General features: G+C 35.4%; 1 protein-coding gene across 3 annotated transcripts; it reads right to left on the bottom strand.

Annotated features, from left to right (window-relative positions):
• Positions 1 to 2,744: 2,744 nt before the first annotated feature.
• LOC115952838 (histone deacetylase HDT1-like) lies at positions 2,745 to 7,389 on the bottom strand. 3 transcript variants are annotated; one of them, XM_031070166.1, is made up of 10 exons: positions 7,215 to 7,387; positions 5,236 to 5,306; positions 4,921 to 5,135; positions 4,773 to 4,786; positions 4,611 to 4,649; positions 4,354 to 4,523; positions 3,612 to 3,707; positions 3,387 to 3,477; positions 3,045 to 3,168; positions 2,745 to 2,972 (listed from the first exon to the last, which is right to left on the bottom strand). In XM_031070166.1, exons 1-10 carry the CDS (start codon positions 7,225 to 7,227, stop codon positions 2,912 to 2,914), a joined length of 894 nt encoding a protein of 297 aa, XP_030926026.1. In that variant the 5' UTR covers positions 7,228 to 7,387; the 3' UTR covers positions 2,745 to 2,911. The 3 variants fall into 3 exon arrangements, with proteins under 3 accessions (XP_030926026.1, XP_030926028.1, XP_030926027.1); XM_031070167.1 differs by having other exon boundaries at positions 2,754 to 2,972; positions 3,045 to 3,153; positions 7,215 to 7,379; XM_031070168.1 differs by lacking the exon at positions 4,611 to 4,649 and having other exon boundaries at positions 7,215 to 7,389.
• Between the last annotated feature and the right edge of the window lie 6,021 nt (positions 7,390 to 13,410).

The raw sequence follows: 13,410 nt of genomic DNA, 5'->3' as shown, positions 1-13,410 counted from the left end.
TGGACTTGAGGAAGAAAGGCACCCGAGGAGAGGAAGAGATGAGTCAAAGTACTCTAAGGCATTCTATGTGGGAGCAAGAATCTGAAGAGAAAGAGAGAGAATCAGTGGTCATAGGGGCAATTTCTAGTTTAGAGTAACTTGTCACCTCCGTATTAAATGGTGGACAACAGCTTTATCAGTTGCATTGATGAGGAAATGACTTGAACAGTGTAAGTCACAGCTAAACAGACTCCTTCCTCCATTTTCTTCAGATATAAAAAGTGACAAGTGATAAGTGTCATGAGAGGAGGGATGTTAGGTAAAGATAGATGGTTAAGATATGATAAAGGGAGGAGTGTATAAGAAAAGAAAGGTTCACTGAGAGAAGTACCTGGACACAAGTATCAAGAGACAAAGAAGAAACAAGAACACTTAGAAATAAGAGAGTGAACAGTAATAATTCTTATGTAAATGTGGTCTCCTTAGGCTAATTTGTATAGAGAAAGTGGTTCATCCCTATAATAAGATCGGCCATTTCTTCCTTATTTTTCTCCTCGGGCTGAGTTCCCCTTTAGTTGTTTGTTTCCCTCTCTTATAAATTCATTGTTTTGGGTCACAGTTGGACTGATCCAGCCACTATTCTAAGTGGGTTTGGGCTGCTGGTTCTTCTGGTCCCTACATCATTTATTATTGTTATGCTCTTATTGAGGCACATCATTGTAGTATTTTTGTCCTTTGTGGTCTATTCCAATTCACTTCGGACCATTGTTGTTTGCTGCTATCCAATTTGGTCCACTATGTTCCATTTCGATTTATTGTTGTCCACTTTGGTCTAGTTCGAACCGTTTTACAAGATGAACCATTTGTAAGAAACACTAGAAGCAAATTATAACCACACATAAGATAGCCTAATTTTAAAAATCTAATATATTGTATTAAGTATCAACTATACTTCCTTCTTAAAAAATAAAAAATTGTTAGCTATATTTTGTTAAAAAACAATCACATCATTTTACGAAGAATTTGAAACTAACACTTATAAGCCTCTTATCTACTATTTTTCATTTTTCACTTAACAAAAAAAAAAATCTTCATCTGCTACTAGTAATACTAAGGTTGGGTTTGGATTGCGATGAAAAGGCCATATATGCGCGTTTGTGTTTTTTTTGTGGGTCCCGTGCACTGTTCATGGGGCCCGTAAGTACAGATTTCAACAAATTTTTCTTTAAAACTGGGTCCCACGACACTATTCACACATTTAAAAATATTTTGCTACAGTGTTTTCAATTTTTAGCAATAAGTGATATCAAAACAGACCATAATTTACCAAATGGAGAGATTTTACCATGGTTTTAAAAATTGGTACAGTGAAAAAACTGAAAAAGGGACTGATTACCGATTTTCTGATCGGATCGGGGTCCGACTGATGGTCGAACTGGTGACATCATAAATAATTTAATTAATAATTATAAAAATAAATAATTTTATAACGGGTCATTTTAACGCTATTTTATATATTTAATATATATGCTATGTTCACAATATTTTCTTAACACTTTTACAACAAATCATATATGACTATTTTTTATTGGTTCTAATTTGAACCTACCGCTAAAATAACTTTTTTGTCTCACCAATAAAAACTCATAACAACCTAAAACTTAAAACTTCTTATGAAAACGTTGTAAAAATATTGTGAAGATTATTATTATTATTATTATTATTTTGGGTACACATCTCAATTTTCAACCACCCTCTACTAACAAATTATTCTTTATTAACTCACTTTTTTTTTTTACCTCCACTCATTCTCTTTTACTTTTACAATTTATCTTTCTTTATTTTCATCTTGATTTTATCTCCTCCACTGAGTCTTATCTCATTTCAAATTTCAAAAAGCTAGTCTTATCACCTTACCTTTGATCAGCCATCACGTGGGCACCCAAAGCAAACTCTTTGAGAAACAATAAAAACATAAAAAAGCGAAGAAGAAGATTAGAGGATCACAGACATTGCAAAGACCACGAAGAAAAATGGAAAGCTAAGTAGAAAAGAGACAATGATACAAGAGAGATGCATCAAATCATGAAATTTGTTGAGAAATTGTCCTAGGTGAGTGAAAAAATACAAAGAAATCTATGTACTGTTTGTCCGATTTAACCGCACCAGTTTCCGGTTATGCTGGTTGAACTGACAGTTTGTATTGTTTATCAAGTTTTCCTTTCATTTTTGGTTTTAACTAGTTAAACCAGCCGGTCCGGTTTTAAAACCATGGATTTTACAGACTTTGAAAAATGACAAGATAGAATCACTGTTGAAACAAACAAGCTATTTTGAAACTAAAAGTCTTGTAACTCGATGATAAAACCAGCTCTCTTTTATTAGGAGAATCAAAGTTCAAATCCTTCTTCCCGTTACTCTATCGAATTATTAAAAAAAGTTTAAATTAAGGTAACAAAATAAATAAGTTAATTGAGGATTCAATTGACTCAATTAGTATAGATTCTTATTTAAATAAGTAATTTGGAGCTCGATCCCACTTACACAAAAAACCAATTGATATTTTGAAATAATGATAAAGAGTTATCATCGTGGCACAATCAGACCCTTGACAATTATATCCATGGGAGCAAAGATCACGTACCTGAAGCGCAACTTTTAAAATTAACGCACACAAAGGATATTAACTTGTTGCACAACCAACAAGTTGCATGACGATTGATTTTAAAAAAATGAAAAGAAAATAAAAAAGAAGAAGAAGAAGAGAGAGAGAATTACATCAATCCTAAATCAGATTGCAAATAGAACTTTACTGAAGTTACTGTCAATTAATTCCAACGAAGTTAACCAAAAGACAGACAACATACTACACGCTTGCTTTACATTAGACTGAACATAACTTCGGAATTTCTATGTCACTTTACCAAGCACTTCATTTCTCACTGTGTTTTGCCTTCGTATGAGACTGCAAACCAATTTCTGAGTTGAAAGACCTGCTAGGGCAATAAAAATAGTTACACTCCCATCAAATAGGAGCAAGGTAAAAAGTGAAAAGACAGAAGTACCTGTTACACGAGTTGCAAGGGAATGCTCCTGATTTTGGAGTCTGCTGCTTTGTTGCAGCCTTCTTTGAAGGATGAGGAGTTGCAACATGGCCACCACCTTTCTTGCCATCTGCAACAATGAACTCTTGAGCAATATAAACAAAACCATCGTGATCATCAGGACAAGAATTCACGCTAGATCTAGATCAGATTTGGGCACCATATTCATATAAGATCTTACACAAAAAATAATGCATGGTGTACACATTCATTAAAAGCAACAAGTCCCTGCAGAGTCCAAACAGAACCAACCTGCTAAGTCATTACCAATTGGTATTAGTTAAAAAATAAAAAATAACTCACCAGTGTTCTCAGGAGTCACCAACTTTGCCTTCTTTTCAGGAACAGGTGTTTTTTGGGCAGATTCCAAGGGTCTCTTCTTGCTTGCTTTGGCCTTTAACCATGCAAAACAAATGTGCATTAATCAGTGACAATGACTGGGAGAAACTAGGAAAATTGAGAGGCTCAAAAAATTTCACAACTCTTTACTACATGAAAATTCATGTATATATATTGAAATGTCTTTACCTTCATTGGCGTCTCTTCATCCTCATCTTCACTACTGTCCTCATCATCACTACTATCGTCATCTTCACTGAATTCTTCCTTGGCATTCACCTTAGCCTAAGCAACAAAACCAACAAACATAATTGCCAGTACGTTATCCTAAAACCAAACATGCAAAGTTTGCAACAAAACATTTGAACAAGTAAATTTAGTAACATTTCAAAAAAATATGACTTTCAACAACTATAAATCATGGCCAACTAAATGATATTAACATAAACTTAATCAGAAACCATTAGTTGGCATAGACGTATCCTGATAATAGTATCTAACTAAAACATTAATCATCAATTCTATATAATTTCGGTTAATGCCTGAAGTAGATTCCCAAAAATTCTTCTTGAAATGGGAAAATCTATTATAACGGAATTACATATTTGTAGTAACAATACTAGTCTTTGCCATCACTCACATGATAAGATCTCAATGTTTTCAACAATTAACAAAAAAATGGAAAATGACTATTATTCATTATAAGTTCAGGTTGTAGGTATGCTATGTATATCAAGTAATTGCAACATAGCCATCTTCAGCTGACAACTAAGATCTGTAACTTCCAAAAATGACATCAGAACCAATTTGTACAATACCAAATGAAGTCTCAAGAAATAAATTTATTTAATCTACATCAGTTGCCTTTCACCAAGGCATAAGCCAATTAATGAGAAGGAATACAGATTGCTTATCAGATAGATCAGAATACCTTAGCTTCATTAACATTATCTTCATCAGATGAATCATCATTTGAAGATGCATCCTTATCCACATCATCTTCATCCATGTCTTCATCTTTATTTGGCTCCACAATCTTCACCCGCTTAGCTGCAGTAACATCAGGCTTTGCAGCTGGTTTAGCTTGTGGCTCGTATTTTCCTACATCACAAGGAACAAAACAAATAAGATGCACAGGTGCCTAAAAGGTGAAATTGAAAAAACCCAAAATGGGCATTTTGTCTATACCGCTATCATGGGTAACAACTGGAAAATCCTCTTGTGAATCTGAATATGTATCAAATTAAGAATTAGATTCAGAAAGTAAGAAGCATGAACAAACATAGAGAATGAGATGAACTTAAAAAGAAAAAGAAAAAATGACAACAAAACATTAAAGCAGCAACTCACCAGAAACTTCACCCGTGATGACAATAGAAACATCAGTCAAGGAGATTACATATAATAACAAGAAAAACCAAGTGATTAAACCAGCTAAAATTATGGGAATAAATAGATTAGATGACACATTCAAAGAGAATGGAGTGTAACAGGATATTGTTCAGGTGGACAAGCTTTATATCCGGTGAAGTAAACACTTCCATTTTTCCAGTTATGAGATAACTCGAATTTCTTTTCAAACACCAGATCAAAAGATAACTGGGGGAAATTCTCAGAAGAGAGTGTTCCAAGAACAAGCTTTTGCTTGTCAACTTTCACAAACAGGCAGACGCTTTCATTTCCTATGTTCTTCTTAACCTCTCCAAGACAAGCCTGCAGCATAATGATACTTCAGATACTATAGCAAAAACATGGTTAATGCAAAAGAAAATCTAAATCGGACAATCAAAGATTATGGAAGATAAATAATAACCTGTGAAAGATGCAATATGAAACCATCACCAGGATACACCTCAAGGGGCTCTCCACTCTTAACCTCAGCACCTGGAAATTGTATCAAACAGCAAGTTTTATAGTAGCAAAAAACCAAACAAGAGCTAATGGAGAACAAAGAACACCATTGTGGGAAAGTTTCAGAATGAAATCAGAAGCCATTGTAACGCATACAACCATGTACACATCAGCCGCACAAGAGCAAACATGCACAGTCACACAATAGACAAACAAACACAAACTCTTTAATACACAGTGCACAAACATACAAGAAACAAAATAAATAACTGCTTTCAACCACTTAATTCCTAATATACATGCTCTAAAAAAAGGTAACTATTAGTACTGAGGGGGAAAAAAGGGGGGGGGGGGTGAAGCTGTGAAGGCAATCAAAGTAATATAAATTCTCTCCCAGCTTAGGATTTGATCAATTATTAAAAAAAAAAGAAAATGAAAAACTATGAGGTGGATAAGTTCAGTGGCAAGAGAAAATTTCCCTTTGCCAAGGTTATCACCATCACTTGCTTTCACAATGATGATTCTGTGCATAGATTGATGGGGCTGAAAAGGGTGATCACCCTGAAGGACGAGTTGTTCATGGAGGTCAACCCCATTTCACCTGATGTTGTTTTATGAAGCAAAAATTACTCAGCTGACTTAAGGAGTCCTATACTACTTAGTTTAGGACCATGACACCAATGCAAATTTTTTTATATCATCTATTATGCCATGCCTCCTATTATATACCTTAGGAGTTGAGTATGCATTCATCACCTGAAACGACAGGTAACAGCAGAAACAGCCTGTCCACACTGGAATGGACTGGTATTTGAACCATTATGTTTCAATGGGTGTATCTGTACCAGCCGGGACAGTACCCTAATGAGATCATTGGGAACCTTGGGACATGTCTTCTTCGTATGTGTGCTTGTTGAGTTTTTTTGTCTATACCATAATAAAGTATATGAAAATATATGAAGAAGAAAATAAAGAAGTAGAAGATAGAGAATGCAAGAAATTGACCATGGTTTGGCCTTAGATACCTAAATCCGAAGCAGAAGCCCTTTGATGGTTACATCTTTTATTATTAAGCTATATATTTACAATGAATAGCAGGCTAAAAATCCTAGACTAATCTAGAGTTACAATATTTTCACTACATATATGACTATGATTTGGTTATCAAAAAAAATATGACTATGATTACTTGTGCTCCAAGTATGATTAAATAATAAACAGAGACTAGAGTTTTATAACATATTTGGGCCTCGATATCTCAACCACATTTAATGTGAATGCTAAGATGAGTTTCATTTTGCACCTATCATGCAACAGATCCAATTGAAACGCAGAAGATCTTTTAGTTTTACACACAGCAATCAAACAAAACGTAAAACAGAGCATGTCATAGTACATTTCTCCAAAAACACCGTGATTCAGAGTACGATAGTATTCACTGGCCTATAGCAAATATCTAACACAACCAAACAATACAACAAGACATAATACATGTTCAAAATTTATTTTCCTTCAAATTCTAGCCAAGCAAACAAGGGGAAATAACTATACAAGACCAAAATACTCAACGTAGAACGCGTACAGTCTACAACTTATAAGAAATCAAAGCCATGATAGGGAAGAGAACATCAGAAGCCTATAAAACCTAACCATCTATTTGGATTCCGATAAAATTCAGTAAAAAAAAAGAAAGAAAGGCAAACAGGCTAGGCCAAGTGGCTAATTTCCTTTTCTTAAGCACCAAATTGAGATAAACTCTGAGATTTCAGAACCAATTTTCCCGTATTTTCTCGGCAACCAAACGGCGAAAGCGAGTTCCGTAATCAAGAAGCATAACATTGCACAAAATAAGATTAAATAAGAAAATGATAAACGACGACGTGCAGAGGCTGCGAAACCCTAAAAATACGAAGATCGAAATGAGAGAGAGAGAGAGATTACCCCAAAACTCCATGAGAGAGAAGCAGAAGAGCAGAGAGTGAGAGAGAGGAGTGTGGGTTTTTCTTTCCAGAAGACTCTAGAGCAAATGCCAAAGTAGAGTAACTGCTTACAGTTTCGGTGACTTGGCTCCCGTTTATATATGGCGTGGCCTTTCAGTTCCTCAAGCTTTGAGCTTTGATTCTATGTCACGCGCCAACTACCGTAATGCGGGCCGAACCGGGCTCAGCCTCTCTCACCCCTCCATTTGTACAGTAGTAATTAGTATCACTAAGTATTAAGTTTAATTACACATTGTTTCTTTAAAAATAATAATAATAATAATTAATTACACATTGTAGGTGCCTTTTATATGTATAGTGTATTGGGCTTGCCTCCTTCAGTAATGGGCTAGGCTGCCTCCTGCGGTAATGGACCCGAATATTTCTGAGTAAGGGAGTTGGGGCCGGTCCAATTGTAACTCAACTTGGGCCGGTTTGTTCACAAACTTATGCCTTGTCTGCCAGGAGTAAACTTATGGCAAGCAGAACTGCTGCAGACGAGTTACGATAGGCAGATATAAAACAACCAAAACAGAGTATTCTGACTATTTAAATAAATAGCTATGTATTCCCTACTAATAAAGTATGATTACAGTCATAATAATATCAATCACAGAGAAAAATGAAAAAAATAATACTAGCTAATCAAATGGGCATAAATCAAGTTTTAAACTTAGTCTGCCACAGCAAAACCAAAGAGGAGAGAACGCCTCTTCTCAATGCAAATAATCCCCCAGGAAAAAGATCCTACCGTGGGGATTAATGACTTTGAGAGAGTCGGACCTGAATGGTTATTGCCAAAAAAGAAAGAGTTTTTATTTACGTTTTGGAAGAAAGTAAGATTTGAAGGGGGAGAGAGGGAAACCGATCTATTGGTGCATGCCCATTGAACTAACTCTCATTTTTCCTTAGTTTCCTTTCTATTCTTCTCTGTTTTCTTTCTCATCTTTTTTCTTTTCTTTTTGCTCTGTTTTTCTTTTCACTCCGTAAAAATACTCTGTTTTTCGATCCTCCTTACAGGGCACGGCAAGAGCCTTTTTATAGTACCTGTCGTGACCAAGGTTTTACCATTTTGCCCCTTAACCGCCTCTGTCTAGTCTGGACGTACTTGCCGACCACCAGAGGTGTGTGCCACTCATTCTTGCCAGACAAAGGCAGGTTTCATTTCTCCCTCTACCGCAGCACTTCTTTCTTGCCACCATATAAATGCTTTTCTCTCTCCATTCTCAAGGCATGCACCTAACGATTCTCCCTCAAACTTACCTCTTTTGGGTGGTCTGTCATCCCAGCAGAACGTACCTCCCAAAAAGGCTTGGACAGAAGCTGCAAATAAATCTTTTCCCCTCTCCCCACCACCAAACCATACCCCCTTTACCTCTTACCTCTGGCCCATGGCCCCACCATGTCCTATATTGGCTAGGTACAGGCTGGTAGTGCCTGGGCCTGGCGCGTGCTCTCCTTTCAGATATGTCTAAGGGTCTGCTTGCTGCTCATGCGTCTGCCGTGATCTGGAGACTCTCCGTCTGTGTTTCTTGACCCTTCATGTGGGCTTTTCTTTGGTTTCCCGCTCCATTTAAGAACTAGGCTTCGTATGATGATGGGCCTTACATTTCTTTGGCCCACTTTTGTTTTTCTTTATTGCCTGCTACGTTGAACTGTTATTCTTGCCGTAATAACTTAATCTTGTTGGACCTCTTTTTGGGCCAGCCGTTTATCCCTTTTCTCAGTGGCCTGTCATCGGCACTATTTTGCTTTTACTCATGGGCTCCTATATCGCTTTGGGCATCCATGGCCCGATTGCTTTCTTTGGGCTTCCTCAGCCCGTTTGCTAATTCTACACTCCCATGGGCTTTTTACTAACTTCATTGGGCTTCCTCGGCCCAATAACCTTATCCTTATCTTTGGGGTTCATGGGCCTGCCATAAACCCCTTACTCTCTTAGTTTGCATTGCCTTGGGCCTGCGGCGGCCCTTTCTCACTTTTCTACCTCATACTCTGCCCATGGGATGCTATTTCTTTTTTTCCTGACTTCTTTGAGTCCGTTTGCCTCTTCAAGACCCATTTATTTATTTGTTGGGCCTATGATCCATTATTCCTGTCACTTGAGCCTAATGGGTTTTTTGCTATTTATCTTGTCAATTCTTTGTAGCCCTCATTATTGGGCTTTTCTGTCTGCATGGGCTTCCACAAATGGCCCTCAACACACATTTTGGTCATCAACTTTTCCCAACATTTTAAATGTTCCGCTTTTATTTTGTAATCTTTTAAAGGTGTTGTAAACTTTAAAATTTCACGCTGTCAATTGGTAAATTGAAAAATATGATGCCACAAAATAGATATGCACATATGGTCCAAGGGACAACTGATGATGGTATAGATTTTTTTTCCCCGTTTAACTTAATGCTAATGTAAAAACAATCCCTAATGTATTATCTTTTTAGCTTGATTTTAGAATTTTTGTTTGTCACATCACACCTTTCAATCCATCAATTAAGAAACGAGACATTTTTAACACACATGTAATATAGTTAAGAATTAAATCGAAACATTTGAAAGGTTAAAACCATTTTGAAATATCAAATATATAACAAATTAATAAACTGCCAAACTGCCTCTAGTTGAAGAGGGTGATTTGAACTCTAGTTAAATATTTTCTAATACTTGCATAAATAAGGTTATCGTAGAATGATTAATTCCAAACTTAAGATTAAAAAATCAATTGGCTTTTCACTCCAACGGGTTCATACACAGTAAAATCCGGATATAGGTTCCTATATAAGTCGCGGAGCTTGGACAACAATGAGTACCAACCTGAGGACAACACACTTTGGAAGAAGATTTGGGGATTACTAGTCCAGCCAAAGGTTCGAAACTTTTTGTTGAGAGCCATTAAGAATTCAATCCCAACCAAGCTCAACCTTAGGCGTCGAATGATTCTTGCGGATGATCGCTGCGACCAATGTAAAGGTGCAACCGAAGATGTGCTTCATGCGTTGTGGTCATGCCCACTTCTGTCACAGGTCTAGTCTCATGATATCGCATGGAATTATAATGCGAGTCCGCACTTTTCGAGTTTCCGAGATTTGGTAGAACACATCATGGAGATAGGTAACGACTTGAACCTCTTTGCTACGATGGTTTGGGCAATCTGGTATCGCCGAAATTCCATTAGAACAAGTGTGAAGCCCTTCCCGATCATGCGAATTTTTCTGGTGCAAAACGCCAGAGCTTCCTTTGTTCGAACCATACCTCCACGTCCACCTGATCAGCCCAGCCAGACTCCACCTTGACTTATTTGGAAACCTCCTCCATGGTCGAAACTCAAGGTAAATTTTGATGGGTCAGTGTTTAGAGAAGATAACCTTGCTGGTGTTGGAGTCATTGTCCGAAATGGTGTAGGCAGAGTAGTAGCTTCCATGGCAGAAAGCTTTCAGTTGCCTTTTTCAGTCATCGCAGTAGAAGTGATAGCAGCAAAGAAAGCACTCTAGTTTGCCAAAGATCTGAGACTATCATCTATTGTTCTTGAAGGCGACTCAAAGATTGCTATTGATGGACTAATGAGTGAAGAATATTCGATGGCAGAGTATGGACACCTGTTAGATGAAGCTAAGGACATAGCAAAACAGCTGGTTGAAGTTGAGTTTAATCATGTGCAAAGACAGGCCAACAAGGCAGCTCATAATATTGCTAGACATGCGAGACATGTTAGCGAGTTTTCGGTGTGGATGGAGAGTATTCCTCCACACTTTTTTTTTCTGTAATTCAAGTCGATTCGGCTTCGATTCAATAAAATTACACTGTTTCCTCTCAAAAAAAAAAAAAAATCACTTTTAAGTCTTATTTTGATATTTAAATCATATGTTTTAATGTTGAATTAAATTATTGAAATGGTTAACACCGTAACTTATACAACTTGAGTAATGTCTTTAATCAGATTATGCTTTAGCCTTTAAGAACACATATATTAATATTACACATGAAAAAATAATAAATTTAATAATTAAAACATTTGAAAACAAAATTAAGCCAAAAGCTCAATTCATTAATGAAAAACAATCCAAATTTCCAAATTTAAAAAAAAAAATGAAAAAGAAGTTAAGTAATGATAGACATTCATAAGTATTTGGACCAAAAGATCTAATTTTGCCAAATATTATCTATGATCTAAAAGGATATAGGAGGAATTCTAAATTGAATTTAGTTAGACTTTCAAAGAAGTAGAGTCGTGAAATATATATATATATATATATATACACACTTATTACAAATTTATAGGTACATCAAATACTAAAATCATTGATCTTCTAGGGTGTCCCTGTTTCTTGTATAATAGGTAATAGAAATTGTTTGTCTGGATACAGTCATCCATGTGAGTGTTGTGTGGAACACTCGTTCTAATGCCAAAGACATCGATCTTATAAGGTGTCCCTCTTTCTAGTATGATAGGCGATGGGTAGTTGGGTATCAATTATATGTATACAATAGTCCATGAAAGTGTTGTGAGAAATGCTCATCAAAACCACCTTATGTTTTATGTATTATTATAATGAATAAAAAATTTCCGTCCTACCTTGACATTGTGTTTGGTTTTGAGTGAAATCTAGGTGGATGAAAAAGGGAGGAGAAAAAAAGTTCCATGTTTAGTAAGAGTGAAATTATGTAGAGAAATTGGTGGGGTCAGCTGGGTTTGGCTCAATGTAAAATGTTTTCCGAGCGTAAAATTTGTTCTGGTGAAAATATTTTTTGAAAATGAAAATATTTTCAATTGTTTGGCTATGTTCTAGAAAATACGCTAGAAAATGGTTTCTAGTGTTTGGTTTGCACGTAAAATGGTTATCGAAAAATATGTATAATCCAACAAATATGCCGAACGGTTTGTGTGTGTGTGTGTAAAATGGTTGTAGGGAAAATAAAAGTGTAAAGTAATTTACACTCCCACCCCCTCTATTTTACGATCAAATGGAAATTGATTTCAGTTCAATCGTATTTTACGGTCCACACAAAACACTTTGTCAGGTATAAATAAATTTTGTATATGTTTTTCACCCGAAACAAACACAGTTTAAGTGTTTTCTTGGTTCCCCCATATTCTTTGAAGAGAGAACGTCCAAATAACTTGGGCTTTTTTTTTCTTTTCTTTTTTATTCTACCAACAATCACTTACCATTTTGTCATATTACAACCCCTCTTTAGTAAATTTATACAAATAATATTTTTCATAATCTCATTTTTCTTCTTAACCAAACAAATGAAATATATTTATATTTTGCATCATTCAACTTTTCCACCATCTAAACCAAACATATATGGTGACTTTTTTTTCTTTCTATCCTATGACTTTTCTATTACTCCAACATTTTCCATTTTTCCAACCAAATAAAGCCAAGGTATCGCTTTATGCTTCAATAATCATAGACTCTCGCACTTTTTTTTCTTCTTCCTTGTAAAGTAACCAAATTTAAAATTTAAAAAACAAAAACAATACATGACATTTAGTAATAGGTAAAGAAATTTAAAATTTAAAAAGCAAAAATAATACATGACATGTAGTAATAGGTAAAGAACAAAGTAGATTACTGAACGGGGAACATTGAATTTTTATTCCTAGTTATACTTACTTTTTTTTTTTTTTTTTTAATACAAGATAAAATTGTCACTCTAGTTTAATTTAAATGTATATGTGTGTGAAGCTCCCTTCTGAAGATTTGAACCCCTACCCTTACCCCTCACAAGTATTTATACTTGTGGAGTGACTATTACACCAAGGGTGCGTGGTGGTAGTTATACTTACTGATAAATGCATAATGCTTTCATTATGGTGACATAAACAGAGAAAATGAAAAATTAATTATTTATAGTAGTCATGGGGGATATGATTTTGTTGTGTAGACTAGACTAGAACCCATCAAGAGCTTTATAGCTTAAATAATTGGCACTTCCGTGTGTTTCCTGTTTCTAATAAAGATATTTAAAATTCGAATTTCCTTTATTGTAATTATTAAAGAACCATGTTAACGGGTACCTTTAAGACAATTGTTAACATTTTCCTTATTAATAAACCATATTATGAAAGTTTTTAACACTACTTTCATAAGAAATATAAAAAATTATTTAAAAAATCATTTATTTTTATCATTTTCTCATCAAAATGTATCTAA

The sequence above is a fragment of the Quercus lobata genome, chromosome 7, assembly GCF_001633185.2.
Source record: "Quercus lobata isolate SW786 chromosome 7, ValleyOak3.0 Primary Assembly, whole genome shotgun sequence".
In the NCBI taxonomy this organism is placed as follows: Eukaryota; Viridiplantae; Streptophyta; class Magnoliopsida; order Fagales; family Fagaceae; genus Quercus; species Quercus lobata.
Note: the sequence above shows the minus strand (reverse complement) of the source record. Positions and strands in the feature narration are given on the sequence as shown.